General features: G+C 40.1%; 1 protein-coding gene across 1 annotated transcript in view; it reads right to left on the minus strand.

Annotated features, from left to right (window-relative positions):
- LOC131935203 (parathyroid hormone/parathyroid hormone-related peptide receptor) overlaps window positions 1-21,706 on the minus strand; it is a 76,330-nt gene that overhangs the window by 19,858 nt on the left and 34,766 nt on the right. Inside the window, exons 2-3 of the mRNA XM_059291577.1 lie at window positions 15,761-15,851; window positions 3,098-3,241 (exon numbers count right to left, since the gene is read on the minus strand). Coding sequence (XP_059147560.1) covers window positions 3,098-3,241; window positions 15,761-15,851 — 235 coding nt within the window. The remainder of the gene's footprint in view (window positions 1-3,097; window positions 3,242-15,760; window positions 15,852-21,706) is intronic.

The raw sequence follows: 21,706 nt of genomic DNA on the forward strand, positions 1-21,706 counted from the left end.
GATCAGCGGATTTTTCGGCGCTGATTTTAGCTACCGGCCCAGCGAGCAATAAATCAAGGTTTGCCCATGTTCCACTAACTTAGGGGACTGAACTAATGGACGTTCTATAACCTCACATAGACGTGTACCGGCTCAGGGGAGTGAACTAATGGGGGCTGTATAGCTGCCCACAGACCAATCAAACATATCCACAGTACACATCTTTCAACGGTCGTTCACTGGACAAGGTCGAGACGCCGAATTTAGAAGTTGGTCACATTTTTCGGTCAACGGTCGAGGGTCGTTTGGTGCGTTGGGTTGATCTATAAAAAGCTTTTTAGTTGATTTAGTTGGCAAGACGAGAGATGAGATGATGTACTAGACTTAACTAGACCGATGATAAGATTTGTGGGGCATTGGTGGGATGAGAAAAACAAGTTAAAATATTGAAATCTGGTTCCTTGAAGAAATGGAAACCTCTCTCCACCACTCGCTTTTATTACAATTTACTGTCTGGAATATTACTTTTATTTTCAAGTGCTAAAACGTGATGTCACACGTTATGAATACGCCCCCCTCCCTCTTCCTTGTAACACATTGTCACCAAATATCGAATATGTCTACTCGGGAACATGAAGCTATTTATAGACAACCTTAACCCTATCCAAGCCGTAACGCTAAAAAAACAAAAATTCAAACTAACTTTTAGACAACTATTCGAGGAAGTACGGTTAAGAAGTTAAATTCCTATAGTGGTCGAACGGTACCCATGTAACGGAAATGTAGCGTACACGTGTCCCATAAAATGGGGAACTGACCAGGGTAAGACGTGCCTAAAACAACTCACGTTGCTGGCGTCATAGACGTTAACCTTGACCTCTGGGTCACCGTGCTCTGGCCTACAACAGTTTCATTCATTAAACCTGCTAGCACATTTTGAGGTTTTACACAGATTTTATGTTTATGGCTTCACGTGATCTGCTCTGGCTGCTCCTATAGCTGGATATGTGTGCGTATGTCGTGCTGTAATTTCAGCTATGGTCGTATAACTGAAAGTGTTATTTGTTTTTAATGTTACTATATTTTACTTTCTCGTATTTGAAGTATTGAGGAAGTATTGTAATCGTGCAAAAAATCGAAATCAAATGTTCACAAATCTCTACGTTTTACACCTCCCTGAGTCGGAAAAACATAGTTTTGCAATCTTGTTCGTATGTGTGTATGTATGTGTATGCGGGTATTTAAGTATGTCTGTGAACACAATAACTTCAGTACCGTTACAGATAGATGGTGAAATTTCACATATATGTATTTTATCAAATTTGTAGTTCTGTATAAACTTTACAGCATTTTCCGGTAACCGGAAGTGGAAATTATTATGCTCATGGTTTTTCAAAAGCCTATAACTTTTCACATAGATGAACGAAAGTTCACATATACGTAAAAGATCTAATTTTCTGCCTTCTGTTAAATTTTGAGTAATTTCCGTTAATCGGAAGTAGTACTTTACGCTATTTCCGATTTCTCAAAAAGAAAGCATATGAATTTATAAAGTACTAGTATTCCGCACTATTATACACATATTGTTTCCGTTCACTTGGTGGACAATTCTTTTTATACAACATTCAAATCTATTTTTAAAAATTTAAGTATGTAAAAACTTATTTAAAATCAGGTCTCAATCTCGAGTAGCCATCCCCGTAGTGTTGTATCAGAATATTCGAGAAAGTTTAGTGAGATCACTCCCGCTTTATTTATGATCATGTATATGGCCAGCACGGTCAGTTCAGCTCAAACACGTACCTAGCATAAATTGGGGAAGATGTAAGAAGGTTTACTGACATTTACCCTCGTAATACACTAGACCGATACCCAGGTCAACTCTACTCCTTACACAGACACAGAGCACGAATCGTCTCTTGTTGACTTGGTACTCGAGATACTGGCGTCAAGAAAAACAGATATAGTCAAATCAGATACAAGGACTTTAGATTGAAGTTTAAATGTTATAATTTTAGACAATACTGCAAGCTAAAGGGCATTTAGCGTATAAAACACTGTGCACACAATTATCGTTTAAAATACAACTGAATTAATATTTACTTATGACTTAAATTAAATCAATAACTAATGATCTAAGATTTTGTAAATTTTTGCCAAGTATTTTGACCGCTTTCTTTGGCAAAATGTGAGTGTACTAATCAAGACAAACTCATTGTAAATGTGTGTTAGTCGGAGAGTCAAAACATAGATCGGATATGACTGAAGATTCAGTCAACTTAAGTGACTTACCTGTGGGGTAAAAATCATAAATATTGGTTGGGAGACGTAATCCAGTTAAGTAAAGTGACTTACCACAGGGTTTAAAGACTGATCGTTGTTTGTAAGACCTAGTTAAGTCAACTAAAGTGACTTAACAGCTGGATTAAATCATACGTTTGTGAGACCTAATTAAGTCAACTTAAGTGACTTACCCGCGGGATTAAAGTCATGAATGTTAGTTGTGAGACTTAAGTCAAGTGACTTACCCGCGGGATTAAAGTCATGAATGTAGAGAGACCTAATTAAGTCAACTAAAGTGACTTACCCGCGGGATTAAAGTCATGAATGTAGAGAGACCTAATTAAGTCAACTAAAGTGACTTACCAGCGGGGTTAAAGGCATGAATGTTAGTTGTGAGACTAAAGTCAAGTGACTTGACTTACCCGCGGGATTAAAGTCATGAATGTAGAGAGACCTAATTAAGTCAACTAAAGTGACTTACCCGCGGGATTAAAGTCATGAATGTAGAGAGACCTAATTAAGTCAACTAAAGTGACTTACCAGCGGGGTTAAAGGCATGAATGTTAGTTGTGAGACTAAAGTCAAGTGACTTGACTTACCCGTGGGATTAAAGTCATGAATGTAGTGAGACCTAATTAAGTCAACTAAAGTGACTTACCCGCGGGATTAAAGTCATGAATGTAGAGAGACCTAATTAAGTCAACTAAAGTGACTTACCAGCGGGGTTAAAGGCATGAATGTTAGTTGTGAGACTAAAGTCAAGTGACTTGACTTACCCGTGGGATTAAAGTCATGAATGTAGTGAGACCTAATGAAGTCAACTAAAGTGACTTACCCGCGGGATTAAAGTCATGAATGTAGTCCGGGCAGGGCTGCCTCTGGGTGGTGTTAGCCTGTGAAGCGTTCCAGCAGAGGACGTTGTCCCAGACCGTCTCACAGTAGGGCGTGGTCGAGTTGTCGTCTCCCGGGGTCGGAGGGTCTGAAACACGTGAGAGAGGTGCATCATTAGACGGGTTCAGTTGGGGTCGGGATTGGTGGGGGTGGGGGGGGGGGTGAGAGGAGGGGAGCACTTGTGAGTTTTCTTATTTCATTCAGTAAGCTACGTCAATTACTTAACAAATAAACGCTAATCTTTGTATATTAACGCTAACCTTTAAAAATTACTTTGTCCTTAGCATATTAAAGCTATTCTTAAATATAAGATGTTTATATATATATATATATATATATATATATATATATATATATATATATATATATATACATAATAATATATTATAAAGATATCTTCGATATAACAGTGGCATTAGCACATAAGCCTGGCCATAGCACAAAGACGGTAACCATAGCCACATCACGCTGAAATTTGAAGATTAACGTAGGCATTTGTATATTAAACCTGATCTTAGCACATCGACCCTGACCTCTGTTCTTTAGCCTTGACCTTAGCACATTAACCCCAGTCTTTTCTCATGAACTGAGGCTTTAGGACATCAACTAGCACGATTTCCTCGTCTAGACATTGTGACGTCCGTGACGTCTACCAGGCCATTAGTGTAGGCTGTTCTCAAATTAGGCAAATCTAAGTTCCGCTAACTCGCGCTTTTTAAACCGTCGTCTGCCCTAGCTAAATCCTGGCACTACTGACCTTTGCCCACTGTTTTACTGACATTTGCTGACCACTGTACTGACATTTGCTGACCACTATACTGACATTTGCTGACCACTATACTGATATTTGCTGACCACTATACTAACATTTGCTGACCACTATACTGACATTTGCTGACCACTATACTGGCATTTGCTGACCACTATAATGACATTTGCTGACCACTATACTGACATTTGCTGACCACTATAATGACATTTGCTGACCACTATACTGGCATTTGCTGACCACTATACTGACATTTGCTGACCACCATACGGACATTTGCTGACCACTATACTTACATTTGCTGACCACTATACTGACATTTGCTGACCACCATACGGACATTTGCTGACCACTATACTTACATTTGCTGACCACTATACTGACATTTGCTGACCACTATAGTGACATTTGCTGACCACCATACTGGCATTTGCTGACCACACTACTGACATTTGCTGACCTTCTTGCTGATCACCCTACTGACATAGTTTGCTAACCAATCCAGTGAAATGATTTTCTGACCGCGAGTTCAATCCTAATCAGTCACACCATATGGACAAAAAGGACGCACATTGTGGCAAATGTAAATATGCCCAACTTTAACCTTGGTTTCGATTTTATAACTCGCTCTGGCCCCTTGCTACTCTGGTCCATACAACTCTGGCCCATACAAATTATGTGGCCCATACAAATTATGTGGCCCATACAACTGTGGCCCATACAACTGGCCCATACAACTCTGGCCCATACAACTGGCCCATACAAATTATGTGGCCCATACAACTCTGGCCCATACAACTCTGGCCCATACAACTGGCCCATACAACTATGGCCCATACAACTCTGGCCCAAACAAATTATGTGGCCCATACAACTCTGGCCCATACAACTCTGGCCCATACAACACTGGCCCATACAACTCTGGCCCATACAACTGGCCCATACAACTGGCCCATACAACTGGCCCATACAACTGTCGCCCATACAACTGGCCCATACAACTCTGGCCCATACAACTCTGGCCCATACAACTCTGGCCCATACAACTGGCCCATACAACTCTGGCCCATACAACTGGCCCATACAACTCTGGCCCATACAACTCTGGCCCATACAACTCTGGCCCATACAACTCTGGCCCATACAACTCTGGCCCATACAACTCTGGCCCATACAACTCTGGCCCATACAACTCTGGCCCATACAACTCTGGCCCATACAAAATATGTGGCCCATGCAACTCTGGCCCATACAACTCTGGCCCATACAACTCTGGCCCATACAACTCTGGCCCATACAACTCTGGGCCATACAACTCTGGGCCATACAACTCTGGCCCATACAAATTGTGTGGCCCATACAACTCTGGGCCATACAACTCTGGCCCATGCAACTCTGGCTCAAACAAATTGTGTGGCTCATACAACTCTGGCCCATACAACTGGCCCATACAACTCTGGGCCATACAACTCTGGCCCATACAACTCTGGCCCATACAACTGGCCCATACAACTCTGGGCCATACAACTCTGGCCCATACAACTGGCCCATACAACTCTGGGCCATACAACTCTGGCCCATACAACTGGCCCATACAACTCTGGGCCATACAACTCTGGCCCATACAACTGGCCCATACAACTCTGGGCCATACAACTCTGGCCCATACAACTGGCCCATACAACTCTGGCCCATACAACTCTGGCCCATACAACTGGCCCATACAACTCTGGCCCATACAACTGGCCCATACAACTCTGGCCCATACAACTCTGGCCCATACAACTCTGGCCCATACAACTCTGGCCCATACAACTCTGGCCCATACAACTCTGGCCCATACAACTCTGGCCCATACAACTCTGGCCCATACAAAATATGTGGCCCATGCAACTCTGGCCCATACAACTCTGGCCCATACAACTCTGGCCCATACAACTCTGGCCCATACAACTCTGGGCCATACAACTCTGGGCCATACAACTCTGGCCCATACAAATTGTGTGGCCCATACAACTCTGGGCCATACAACTCTGGCCCATGCAACTCTGGCTCAAACAAATTGTGTGGCCCATACAACTCTGGCCCATACAACTGGCCCATACAACTCTGGGCCATACAACTCTGGCCCATACAACTCTGGCCCATACAACTGGCCCATACAACTCTGGGCCATACAACTCTGGCCCATACAACTGGCCCATACAACTCTGGGCCATACAACTCTGGCCCATACAACTGGCCCATACAACTCTGGGCCATACAACTCTGGCCCATACAACTGGCCCATACAACTCTGGACCATACAACTCTGGCCCATACAACTGGCCCATACAACTCTGGGCCATACAACTCTGGCCCATACAACTGGCCCATACAACTCTGGGCCATACAACTCTGGCCCATGCAACTCTGGCTCAAACAAATTGTGTGGCCCATACAACTCTGGGCCATACAACTCTGGCCCATACAACTGTAGCCCATTTAACTCTAGCCCATGCAACTCTGGCCCATACAAATTGTGTGGCCCATACAACTGGCCCATACAACTCTAGCCCATACAACTCTAGCCCATGCAACTCTGGCCCATACAAATTGTGTGGCCCATACAACTGGCCCATACAACTCTAGCCCATACAACTCTAGCCCATGCAACTCTGGCCCATACAAATTGTGTGGCCCATACAACTGGCCCATACAACTCTGGCCCATACAACTCTAGCCCATACAACTCTGGCCCATGCAACTCTGGCTCAAACAAATTGTGTGGCCCATACAACTCTGGCCCATACAACTCTGGCCCATACAACTCTGGGCCATACAACTCTGGCCCATACAACTCTGGCCCATGCAACTCTGGCCCATACAACTCTGGCCCATGCAACTCTGGCCCATACAACTCTGGGCCATACAACTCTGGCCCATACAACTCTGGGCCATACAACTGGCCCATACAACTCTAGCCCATGCAACTCTGGCCCATACAAATTGTGTGGCCCATACAACTGGCCCATACAACTCTGGCCCATACAACTCTAGCCCATACAACTCTGGCCCATGCAACTCTGGCTCAAACAAATTGTGTGGCCCATACAACTCTGGGCCATACAACTGTGGCCCATACAACTCTGGCCCATACAACTCTGGCCCATACAACTCTGGCCCATACAACTGACCCATACAACTGACCCATACAACTCTGACCCGTACAAATCTGGCCCATACAACTGACCCATACAACTCTGGCCCATGCAACTCTGGCCAATACAACTCTGGCCATCCTAACGATGGCCTTCCTATCATCTCTCGCCTTGTTAATGTTGTAAGCCAGACTATCAGACGCCGTGATACGAGTATCCGCTTATCTCGAATGTTTAATCACTTATCTCTACCTCAGGATAATCCGGGATAACACGGACACCTGGTCAGCAAAACGCGTGAAGCATCACTGCTGGCCCTCCCCCCCCCCCCCCCTAGGGGACTGACAGAAGAATGTCTGGAATCTGGTTTCGTTTACGACATGGAGGTGTCCCTGACCTTGGTGCTAGACAGTGAAGTAAAGGATTGAATCTCCGCGCCGTTCTTTAGTTTAGCCATTGACACTCTCCAGACTAGAGGATAATATTAAATTGTTTTTTAATGCACAAGTTGAAGGTTGTGCAGATATTTTATTAGGTGAAGGATTGCAGTGGGTGGTTTACCTTTTTGTGTTTTTATTCCGTTTGAGTTTGTCATGCATGGCAGACAGCAATGTTTATAAAACAGATTATTTTATTTATTCTTATATTATTTGTTTTATGTGTTTGTTTTTTTTTTGGAAAATTTGACTTATTAGAATATTCGTATGAATAATTATTTGTTTTAACAGATGGTTTCACAGCTTTTTATGGTTTATATAAAACATGAAATTATTTTTTTTTAAATTTATAAAAGTAAAAAATAATATCAAAATTACAATTGGTATTTTGATGAAATGGGGATGGGGTCCTAACAAAGTTGTACGATATAAATCTTGTTGGTCTAATGAAAATGTATTAAACCATAACGAAAAGCATTGGTTTGTTAATAATATTCATTAAAATGTGTTAGATAATACCTGTACGATAGGTCTACGACAAATTCCCGAAAGACACTTGCCCGAATGCCGTTTTTCCTAAAGGACACTTGCCCGAATTCGACAAATGCCCGAATGGACACTTGCCCGAATGGAACAAATACCCGAAAGCCACTTGCTTGAATGCTGTTTGCCCGAAAAATGCTAACATTATATTATATTAAAATTGTACCATAAGTTGATCTTATCTGTTGTCTGATACGATAATCTGTTGACAATGTCATCTGTTCTACGATTTATGTATCTGTAAGATGTTCAAGAAACTACGTAGGTAAAAATTTGCATACATCCGCCTTTTCTTGCCTAAGAAAGCTAACTCAAAGGCCTCGAATTATAGGATTCGAGAGTGTAGGATATGCCGGAGTCTGTCCAGCTCTAATGGGTACCTGACTCTTTTTCTTGAAACCTACGCAGCTCGGCGTATTGTTAGTCACTCTATTCCTTCATATGAGGTCATTGAAACAGATGAACTCTACTTCATTTGCCCCATGTGCCGTGGTCACAAAAATAAAAATATAATTAGGAAAAATCCGACGTTTTACAGTCTTCAGATTCCGAAGACACCGGCAACAAAATGTCCCCACATCAACATCCATCTTTAATTAAAAGTTATACTAATTTCAAGAAATACATCTAAACCATCTTTTATTAAAGGCAATAAAAATTTGAAAAATACATTTAGACCATATTTAATTAAACACACTATTTTATCAAGCTAAATATATAATTAACCTCTAAACCTACCACAAAAACCTACCCAACCCCATTTTAATAAACCAACACTAAATCTTCAAGCCTAAAACGAGATCATTAATTACCTTCAACCTTCTGAACTAAATCTTGAACGTAAAAAAACTATCAAAAGCGAGCTTGTTTGGATTACGTAGATAAGGATAATTTAATTAAGCTCACCATGGCCAAGACATCACGATCCGACCGAAATTCTACGGGAATTAGACGAGAAGGATCATCGCCCTTTGCACATGTTTTTACAAGCCGTGTGACAAGTCGCATTTACTTCCCTTGCCATGTGATAAACCACATGATAACAGACGCTAGTTAATTGGTATTTACTTGTTTAGTTTAGCGGACAGCAAACAGCTTGACGTCTGAATCTGAGGGTTAAACTCCTGACTGTATACACTTGCTTTAAACACAAACTAGTGGCTTAAAAACATGTAAACATAGAATTCTGATGTTAAACACCAACTCTAGACTTAAACACAATCCCCCGACATCAACACTAACCCCCGACATCAACACAAACCCCCGACATCAACACAATCCCCCGACATCAACACAATCCCCCGACATCAACACAATCCCCCGACATCAACACAATCCCCCGACATCAACACAAACCCCCGACATCAACACAATCCCCCGACATCAACACAATCCCCCGACATCAACACAATCCCCCGACATCAACACAATCCCCCGACATCAACACAATCCCCCGACATCAACACAAACCACCGACATCAACACAATCCCCCGACATCAACACAATCACCCGACATCAACACAATCCCCCGACATCAACACAATCCCCCGACATCAACACAATCCCCCGATATAAACACAATCACCCGACATCAACACAATCCCCCGACATCAACACAAACCACCGACATCAACACAATCACCCGACATCAACACAATCCCCCGACATCAACACAATCCCCCGACATCAACACAATCCCCCGATATAAACACAATCACCCGACATCAACACAATCCCCCGACATCAACACAATCCCCCGACATCAACACAAACCACCGACATCAACACAATCACCCGACATCAACACAATCCCCCGACATCAACACAATCCCCCGACATCAACACAATCCCCCGATATAAACACAATCTTTCGACATCAACACAATCCCCCGACATCAACACAAACCACCGACATCAACACAATCCCCCGACATCAACACAATCCCCCGACATCAACACAATCCCCCGACATCAACACAAACCCCCGACATCAACAAAATCCCCGACATCAACACAATCACACGACATCAACACAATCCCTCGACATCAACACCAAAACCACTTGAACCGCATCCTTAGACTTATCATAACAAACTTTGTTTTATTGTTATAGTTCGCGACACCGTTATCTAAATACATTATATAATGATAAACCCAAGCATTAAGCTCATATGAAAAAAAACAATCAAAAGCAGTTTACGTAACACAAGGTTTAAACGGTCATACAATATGTGAGAAAATGGGTCGTGGGAAGTGGAGCGAGTCAGGCAAGAAATACAGGGGTATGGTCAATGTTACATGGTGTTGTGTGTGGGGATTGGTTATATTGTGGGGGTCAATGTTACATGGTGTGGGGAGTGGTTATATTGTGGGGGTCAATGTTACATGGTGTTGTGTGTGGGGAGTGGTTATATTGTGGGGGTCAATGTTACATGGTGGTGTGTGGGGAGCTTTTATATTGTGGGGTCAATGTTACATGGTGTTGTGTGGGGGAGCTGTTATATTGTGGGGGTCAATGTTACATGGTGTTGTGTGGGGGGAGCTGTTATATTGTGGGGGTCAATGTTACATGGTGTTGTGTGGGGAGCAGTTATATTGTGGGAGTCAATGTTACATGGTGTGGGGAGTGGTTCTATTGTGGGGGTGAATGTTACATGGTGTGGTGTGTGGGGAGTGGTTATATTGTGGGGGTCAATGTTACATGAAGTTGTGTGGGGAGTTGTCCTTTCTCCATTTTACTTCGGCGCTAGTCGCTACGACATAGCAATATCTGTGTATTATATAGAATACATCATGATAACACCATTACATAGATAACAACATGCTGATAACACCATTACATAGACTACACTCCTAAATACAACATCATAGACTACACCATATACTTCTTGTCATAAAATAGACACTAGGAAATAGAATAGGTCATTGATTAAGTTATAGACTACGACATAGGCTTGGTGATAGACTAGACACTAGATCAAAGACTAGACAGTAAAACATAATCTAGATCCTATGATCCTTACAAGTTCAACCTTCCATAGACTGACTTGCCGCAGCTTCGAGACACACAAAAAACATTTTTTCTCGCTGTGTCAACTCTCCTAGGATCTGGCTTCCATTAAACTTTCATGCCGCTCTGTCATGCCTGTCTGTCACCCTAGACTAAGGGTCGAAAACCTGTGGCCCTAATCGGCTCCCGGGATTTGTAATTAATAAGTTTCCCTATTTATTAGCTTTTTAAAAACTACTTGTAAAATAAAATTTAGGGAGGGATATAACACCTATTAGTTTTTGCACTTTGGAGTTTACTATTCGACGACTTTAAAGTGCGTTTTCAGTATGGAACCTCCCCCCCCCCTACCACAACAAAAAAAAAAAAAAACAATGAGAAGAAAAGAAAGTTCTTTAGAAAAGGTGTTAGATACAGTGTTTCTAGTCATGGTCTTAATACAGTGCTCTTACATATACAATTCGGTTAGCTTGTCCTTGAAGCAGAACATTTGCAAGCAGAATCAGCTTTAAGAAAGTGAAGGTCTACGTAAATCTTATGCTAATCTTTCGGAATACCAATCGTATACGCGTTTAGCGTAGTCGTTAGGAAACAAATCAATGGGAAGAAATCGATTCAGTTAAGTTAAATTTACCTTGATACAATGGTTTAAGGTTTAGATTTATTATCGTTTGATCGGGCAAGACTGAAAGTAAAACTAAATGGACGCCCGCAGATCCGGAGACCACAGTCCAGTTCATTCACGAAGTTGGACTTGTTGGTTAAATTCTCCGACATGAATAAAATTATGACGGAGAATAAGAAAAAATAAGTCGGGCAAGTAAGGAGAAGGTGTTTTAAATCTGACCTTCGTGTAGGTCGGATTGAAGTTAAATTGGGCGAGGAATCAAACGGAATTAGTAAGAGTTCTGGAACGTTCTGACCTTATTATCAGCTGACAGGATGCTGGGTGTCACGCTTGACTTCACCTGGTTGATAAACAATAGCAGAGGGAGTTACACCTCACCTGATGCGTCCTGCCGTATCACGACGCAGGTGAGAAAACGAAAGGTAGAATCTAATCAACGATACAGGTTGAGATTTATGTGTAGCCATCCAGGGCGACTAACGCATAGAAATGAAATGCTCGGTATCCACAAACAACACACAGGCCGCTACATCAATGTATTTAAATAAACATATTTTACCGTTCTTATTCACTTTTTAGTTAGCAGTCGCCATCTTGTAAATTGTTCATCAATGTGCTGATTAAAGTAGGTAATTTTAACTACGTTTTTAATTACCTAGATGTCGACTTAGGGGCCCTTTTGTAGTGTACCAACCGGGGCCCTAAATACACGTAGCACGTCTGTGTAACTATTTTACTGAGATTAATTAATTCTATTCTGTTCTGTTTTGTTTGCTATGAAAATAAAGAGACGTGTCTGAAGTTATTTGTTAGAAGATTCCATGAGCTGACATCTTTGAGTAGGGTACGGGTTCTAAATCTATTTCAAGGAGACATTGGAACCATAAACTGACCACCATTTTGGCTTTATAAAGGCATGATCTTGGATGACCACTATCTTCTCCGTGAGAAGCATTTTCTGTGACATATTGTCCTACCTAAACGCCATCTTGTTTAAATCACCATTTTATCGACCTTGACGCCATCTTGTTTAAATCACCATTTTGCCTGACCTTGACGCCATCTTGTTTAAATCACGATTTAGCCTGACCTTGGCGCCATCTTGTGGGACGCCCTCTATCCTGTTTGACATCACCTACCCCATCATTTGTCGTGATGCTGTCTGTTGTTTCTACCCTCCATTACCGTGTCTCACAAACAAGCAATCAATAGCACTAGCGTACTGTAAACCAAAGGCTTTTACTTGTGTGTATATGCTTGTTTCTGGTCGGGTGTTTATGTTTGTGAATCAATAGGTGTTGTAAAATCTTTAGTGTTTAGCGCAGCTAGACTATTGAAAGGATAATACTGTATAACCTTCAATTGAGCATTTGTAAACTCTACGGGAGCAAAACATACCCACAAGTGTAATATAATGTGAGGGTGGGGTGGCGTGGAGAGTGGGGGATTAAAACACCTTGACATTAAGTAGCCAGATAATAGTCCACATTGTCACCTCAAGGAATTAGCATCTAAAAAGTAAAACTACTTGCTTGATTACTGGTGGCAAAAAGATATTTGCGCAGCTCTTATTAGCTGATATTATCACAAAATCAAAATAACTTATTGACTTATAGTATAGTAAAATTGATCTTTCTCTTTTTTTTGTTGTTATGGTGAATTCGTTTTCCATTAACTTATTTTGTTATCTTTCTCGTAGCAAATTTATCTTTGTATGTTATCGCTAGTTTATTTTCAAGTTTCTTTTAGATTATAGTGGCGCTTGTTTTCCACGAACAACCCACTACGTAAACACACGAGATCTAGTTTAAGACAATTCTATTTAACATTTACTCAACAGAAACCAAATATTATAATGACTGTGGCATTGTCTACGCTGGTTTGGTCCACATTAAAAGACACGCAACTCTTCTCGGTCACGCCAATGCTCCCCCCTTCTGTCATTAATTGGGGGAAATTTCTATTTCCTTAATCAACGAAACAATAATCGATAAGCGATTAAGTTAGGGATCTTATTCGATTACAATAAAAATAATCGATGCTAGAATATCGGGATGGGGCGATTTGTTTGAAATGAGATCTGGATTGAAATTACAGACATTTTTTTTTAAATGTGTGGGCAGTTGTGTGGTTTTTAATGTGTGGGCCTTTGTGTGGTTTGGTGGTCATGTGATACGTGAAATAATTACCGGAACTTTGAGGGATGAACATTGTTCAGGCGAACTTAAACCTGACTCCGCCTCGTAAAGGGGAATCGTGACATCGGTATATTAAGGTGTATAGGTTTACATTGTTTGTAAAGCATATGGAGGGGGAGGGGGTGGAATGCCGTGACAGGAAGAAGATGAAATTTAGACACGACACAAAATGTATCATGTTTGGTATTAGGTATGAGGTTTTATGTCAAGAGGAGGTCTGGAATTAAAGAACATTTATATTAAAGAACCAGTTTCAAGGTAGGGAAAGCAAAAACAAAGCCTTTACAATAATAGTGACATCGGACTGCACTCAGCAGACACGTTTAAACTAGACTTTAAATTAGTGTTGTTTAGTATTGAGATACATGTTTGGTTTGAGACTTTATGAAAATTAGACCATCGGAAACGAGTCTATGATATTACCCCCCCCCCCCACTGTCAATTAATCCCGGTCGTAACCCTCTGAAGTAACATCCCAAATCAATTCCCCGCTCCCCCCATGCTATACCCGGCGGTCTATAATATGCCTGAAATTGGAAAGCAGAATCTGAATATATTGCCTGAAATACGTTAAACTGGTGAAGTGTATATTAAGCTTTAATGCTCTAAAAAATAATAATAGAAATGGAAAAAAATGCATAATCTTATCACCAACCCTAACCTCATATCTGATCAAAATTATGACCACAACACTAGCCTTAACGATACCTTAAGATTTAGTTTAGGTTTATTTTTCAGATTATATTTAGCATCAGTTTGCAATCACTAGCAGTGTCTAATGTCCTACTTCAGTTTTTTTGGTCAGCGGGTAACGTAAAGAGAGGAAAATGGGTAACTGTCACAATAAACACAATTTTGCAGAACATCAGGAAACTACGACTACCAGAAGTTAACAATAGCCACACAACACAAACACACAAGTGACAGAAAAAGTCCTAGAGTTTACGTCAACAAGTTCGACAACCCCACAGAAAAATCCCCCCCCCCCCAGCCTTACTGCATGTAGGGCCAGCCATTATAAGCACTCATGTATTCATATATTCATAGCGCCTCCGTGTTTCCCAGAGTGGTTTATGGTTTTCTCCCCTGTCCCATCTCATCCCATAATCCATACTATCGAAAACTTGCAATTTCCTCCCACTTCTCGCTGTTAAAGGGCAGCAACTTTGTATTTTTTTTCCACATCTAACTTGTTGTTACGGGGAGACAATTGCTGCGTAAATTCTCTCCCCTGATAATAAATAAACGTCAAAATTCCGATTGTGTCAAAATCTGCTACACCTTATACAATTTAGCAGGTAAACGTTTGATATTAATCCTAAAAACTTATCTGATGTAAATTCTCAAAAAAAATCAGTTGCGTCCTTTCAGCTGTCATCACTAGTTAAGTCAACTTTTGTTTTTATTGTCTTCAGGCCGGCAAAAAAACTGGGAATCAGGCAAGTGAGGAATGTACACAGACAGTTGTGTGACGTGAGTGTACACATCTTCATGTGTGAGTGTACACATCATGTGTGAGTGTACACATCTTCATGCGTGAGTGTACACATCGACATGAGAGAGTGTACACATCTTCATGCGTGAGTGTACACATCTTCATACTAGCAGGATCCTTGGGTCGGTACTTCACCCTTTTCTTCTTTTGAGTTGAAAGTTTCAATAAGGAAATTAGTAACCGTTTTGCGTAGGGATGCATCGATACAGTTTTTGTAAGAATATTAGCTACATGTAATTATAATCTTTAAATATATAAATGTAGAAAAAATCTTTAAAAATATTTTTAAAGTAAAGATATGTAAAATTATCACACACATAGCTAAATGGATAAATAAATAAATAAAGTTAAAGTGAAAATAATAGTGAAAGAACTATTAGACATACTTCTCATGGACTCGTTAATCCGTTTCTCACACTCCCACTTTGCCTTGAACAGATGTTCCCGTTGTTGGCTGGCTTCAGTGATGGTCGCAGCCTGTACAGATGGGATATATGTGTTATATAAGTCATGTACAGATGGAAGATATAAGTGTTATATAAGTCGTGTACAGACGGAAGATATACGTGTTATATAAGTCTTGTACAGATGGTAGACATATGTGTTATACAAGTCATGTAGGCCTACAGATGGAAGATATACGTGTTATATAAGTGTTATATAAGTGTTATATAATTGTTATATAAGTCAGGTACAGATGGACAACATACGTGTTAGAAAAGTCGTGTACAGATGAAAGATATACGTGTTATATAAATCGTGTAACACACACGCTTCTGCACATAAAGACACGCACATGTATATGCATTTTAGACTAACGTATCATAACGTTTTGTAACTCACAAAACAAATACACACACAGACACACAGACACACACACACACACACATATATATATATATATATATATATATATATATATATATATATATATATATATATATATATATATATACATATATATATGTTGGCATGAAGCTTTTAAGGTGTTATTCTGTGAATATTCCCTTGACCTTTACATTTCGATGAAACAAAAGCTTCCAAACCATGTTTTTATCCACCCTGACAGAATTAGAACGACGTCACATTATGGCATTCTGCCACTTCCGGGCACAGAGTGAAAACGAAAGTTGCTGGGATTTTTTTTAACGTCTTGTGTACACCAAATTGACCTTTCACTGCAAAAAATTATATCCGGAAAAAAAAACCCACACAAAAACAAAAACTTAAACAGAGAGCTTTATCTTTCATAGACGACAACAGGCCACACCACAAATCAATTTTTTAAATCGCTCCCGAAAGGCTTTTCCGGCGTAAGAAAATTTAATTCGATAATAAATCTCGGAATTTCAAAGGCTAATGACACTTTAAAAAGCAGCCAAGTATGAATAAAAAAAAAGTTTAAAAAAAAAATTAATTTGCCTACACTACAAAAAATAGTTTCTTATTTCCTGCAGTTGAGGTTACAGAACTTGATTTTTAGCTCTTATCCATTTTGAATGAGCTTGTTTTGAGCTTAAAGATCATGTATACGTCTTTATCTTAGATCTAACAGGCAGGCAATAACTTTTAAATAAAAAACATTTCCAATGCTGCCATGTGCTGATTAAATTAAACCAGATAATTATCTATAGCCCTCCGGAAGAATCAATTAATATCTTAATTACTAGATTTCCAGAACGCGGTGTGTATAAAATATCGGTTCGACCTAGAATTTGTAAAGCATTTCGTTCAGGCGATTTTAAAACCCTTCATCATCTCATCCTATTAACACCCTCTTTCCCCCACCTAACCTCTTCCCCTCCCCCGTTCTATCTCCCCACTCCCCCATTCTAGCTCCTCACTCCCCCGTTCTAGCTCCCCACTCCCCCGTTCTAGCTCCCCACTCCCCCATTCTCAGTCCCTTCCTCCCATTATTGCCCCTTTTCCCCATATTCTAACACCATATTTTCTCATTCTTCCCCACTCTAATACTCCGCCCCCCCCCTCCCCCACACACTCTAGCCTCCCTATATTTTTACTCACTTACCCGCCCACACATTTTAATTCTCCATCTCCCATTCTAACAATTTAAATATCTTTTCTACCACTCTAGCCCCTCCCCCATTCTCACCCCCTCACTCCACACTAACCCCACCACCCCACTCTACTGCCCCTTAGCCTAAATGCACTGTCCGCTTGCCGAGTCACACAACTGTCAAACCATTTAACCGGTTAACGACCAGATTAGCCTGACATTTCAGTACACACCAGCCACCTCTTCAAATCTGGTCCAGCCATTGGTGTGTGGCCACTTGTCTTAGACAAACTGCCCATTGGAGGGAAAACAAACTCCCACGTAGAATCAATTAATAAACCCAGACACACCAAACCCTCCAAGACAAATCGAGCAGTTAGTAACTGGGTAAGGTTTACTTCAGAGACGACCCTTAAATCACGATTAATTTCAATTTTTTTTTTGAAAAACGATTTAGAACAGATACGGTCTTTGATACATGACTTTTATTTTACTACCGATTTTGTTTGAGCTAAAACTCCCATAAAATTGGTGTTGCTAGCTATTTTTTTTTAAAATTTATAATTATATTTTTTTTTCTAACAAAGAGCATATAAAATAGTTAACACATTTTAAAATTTATAATTGCGATTTTTACTAACAAAGAGCATATAACATAGTTAACACTTTTTTTAAAAACTATTATTAAAATTTTAACAAAGAGCATATAAAATTATAATTAACACTTCTTTAAAATGTATTATAATTATAAAGAGCATATTAGATAATTTATAAGTTTATTTGAGAAGTCCCAACATAAAAGTGTGCAAACACGAACAAATCTTTAGAAACAACGAAATAGGCCTACCTACTCCTGAAATAGACTTTTTTTTTCTTGCTGCTTCACAAATAAGCAGAAGTCTAGAAGTTTAAAAAAACACTCCATGGTAACAAATATGATTCATTAAAATTTAATGGGCCAGTCTAAAGACACTGTAGGAAAGGGATATGAGGTGGGGGATGCTGGGTTTTTTAAAGCTAAAAAATCTCGCACACAGAAGGAAACAGTAAAAAAATGTTTTTTTCGAGCAATGTGAACCTTTTAACTTCCACCCGAACTTAAAATCGTTTACTAACTACAAATCAGACACCCCCCCTCACAAAGACGAAACAATGTCAGGAAACCAGTCTCTTATTGCGTTAATACCTAACAATAATTCTAGAGTAAATAGAAAATTCTGTTTGTTTTTTATTCTTAAGAAATACAGCCCTAATACGTCACATTTTTCACTCCCAAGTTACTTTTTTCCGCTGTTTGATGTAACGCATCATCATACACATCTAAACCCCAGTCCCAAGGTGTGCGACGTCTATCATGGATGACCTTTAAAGTAGAAACCAACTAGCAACGTTTCTTTCAATGAGGATGGTTTGATCTAGGCGATTAGCCTAGGGTCAGTGATGCGGTTTTATCTAGGCGATTATCTAGTCGATTATCTAGGCGATTATCTAGTCGATTAGGCGATTAGGTCAGTGATATGGTTGTGTCTTGACAGTAAAGTGCCGTAAATAATTTATTAGAAGATTAAAAGCCTTGTCATAAAACCGAGTGAGCTTAAAATCCAGCTTATCGTATTTCATAATTTACATAAAGTGGTAATTGGAGTTGCACATGACGGGAATTTGAAGACATGACATTTTTAAAGTTGTGACTCTTTTATTTATTTTATTTCATTCTAAAACTGAAATATATTTCTCGTAGTTAACACTAATTTAGACGTCCACTGTTTGATTATCAATTTGTCAGACGTCCAGCGTTTAACCATCACTCTGTAGACCGTACAGTATTCGACCATCGTTGTTCCTGTCAAGGTTTGTCTAAATGCAGAGGCGTAAAGAGGCGGGGGGGACATATGTCCCTGGGCGCCGACCTTAGGGGGGACGCCAAAATGGGTTGGAAAAACAAATTGAAAGTTTGAGGGGGGGGGGGGGTGCAAATCGAAAGTTTGTTCCCGGGCGCCTGGAAGGGTCGCTACGCCTCTGTCTGAATGTAGATGACGATGGAACTTTAAACACGGCAGTTATGATTCAATATTTGAAAGAACAAAATAGAAAATGCCAGATATAATTTCCTTAAAAAAAATGGCCAGCAGGTAATAATATTTTAACTTTGGAAGCAAAAAAAAAAAAGACGCAGTGATAAAATAAAAATGTAATTACAGTCAGAAGTTAAAACGACTATTGTAATTAAAGAGATAGAATAATCAATATCAGTCACAGTACCGACGCTAGACTTGAGTAAAGACTAGAATTCTGTGGAGATTGCGCTTAAAAGAGAATAATTTCAAATTCGCACCGAAATAGAAATAAATGCCATTTCTTTATCCTCTTTAAGCTGACGACGATGCTTTGAACTTTGATAGAATTAAGTGAGATTTCTTCCCAGATATAACGTCAGTTACAGCTATTGGTGAGGGGAGGCTACTTAAGACGTCGGTGGAAGAAGGGAGGATACTTTAGAAGGGGGAGGAAGAGGGGAGGATACTTTGGAAGGGGGAGGAAAGTGAGAGTTAGTTGTAAGGGGAGGCTACTTAAGACGGAGGAACTGCACAATGGCATTGGTGGAATCGGATGTCAAATGAGAGATTGATAAAGCGCAGGGGTCAAACACTAGGTCACGTGACTGAAGTACTTTTGTAACTGATACTATTTTTAGATGGTTTGATTCTTCAAGAAAATCTAGATTTTTTTTTTTACGAGCAAGAACGCATTGTTTATTAAACAGGAAATAAAATAGGTAATCTCTTAAATTCTATATGTGTAATTAACACTTATCATTGAGAACCAACTAAACTTAACACAGCAACTACACTCAACAACAACAGTAAAACATTCGTTACACGAACCACGCATAACACGATAAATAGCAACGGCTCTTTATGAGGTAGGCAATAAATCTAAGTTTTAGACCCGTTTTTCCATGACCCCGTTACGTGTTGACATCATAAATGGATGACACATTAGCTTATATTTTTAGTAACACTCAACATACTCAAAGCAATACGCAACCTATCATGCTCATCTCAAAAAACACATTGATCAAAATCCCAGCTAGACACATTACACACACACACACACACACCCTTAACACATCCCCTCAGCGCCCTCCTAAACATACAGCCTATACCCCTGAAAAGAATCCCTCAATACACCCCGTCAGTACATCTTCTCATTCCCCCCCCCCCCTTTCAACACACCCCTGCAAAACACTCCTTCAACACACCCTGACTCCACGCCCTCAACTCATCCAAAAATACCCCCTTAACACACCTCTCAACAAATCCCATCAGCACACCTCTTAGACACACTTCCTCAACACATCCAGACAAAATACCACTTCAACAAATCTAGACAAAATACCCCCGAAACACAGACAAAATAACCCCCAACACATCCAGACAAAATACCCCTTCAACAAATCCTAATATATAATTTCCCATGTGCGCACTTCTCTCTCTCTCTCTCTCTCTCTCTCTCTCTGTCCGCAAAATATTTTCACCGGACATCACGTCAGAAACGGCAGCGATATATGGAGAACTTTATACGGACTTTTGTTGAAAATAATATGTTAGATGTTTTAAATGTATAACCACAATTTTATTTAAAGAAGAAAAATAAAAATTAAAGGCGTATTTGAATGTAGAGAAACAGTATTATTTATGCAACCGGGAAAGCATTAATAGATGTGAAAAAGAACGCATAAAACTGTGACGTCACTATTGCTTATACATTAACTAATGACGTCATCTGCCGTGTTTAGAATAAAAATAAATGAACTATTTCATTCAAATTTGATTTAGATCTACGTACACTATGAAATGTATACAATACAATTTTTCCGGCCTAAACTCATAAAATTTATTTTATTTATTTGGATTCTAGATCTAGATATTCTAGATTCATCTATTCAAATAATACATTTCTATACTAAAGTATTTCAGGCCTTAATTACTTTATTGAAATCTTTGTTTATCTATGCAATTTGCTAATCTGTATAATATATAAAGCAAAGTTGTCGGGTGCCCGATTGGGCACTTCCCGGTGCCGCAGGCGCTTCAAATTTGGCAGGATCTTGCCTTGGGGCGACAGAACACGGGGGACGGTTGGCCGAAAAGTCTACGCTGATAGGGTCAAAACTGACCTCGACTGACCGGCGCTTTATATGAGCTATAAATCGAAAAAAAATGTCCACGGAGGAACCTCTTCATAACTCTTGAGGTCGTAGACCGACCCTCGGGCGAATTAATTAAGCATTCAAATTCTCAATGTTTTCGAA

Source organism: Physella acuta, unplaced genomic scaffold (genome assembly GCF_028476545.2).
Source record: "Physella acuta isolate Inbredline_101_S28 unplaced genomic scaffold, ASM2847654v3 ptg000137l, whole genome shotgun sequence".
Taxonomy (NCBI): domain Eukaryota; kingdom Metazoa; phylum Mollusca; class Gastropoda; family Physidae; genus Physella; species Physella acuta.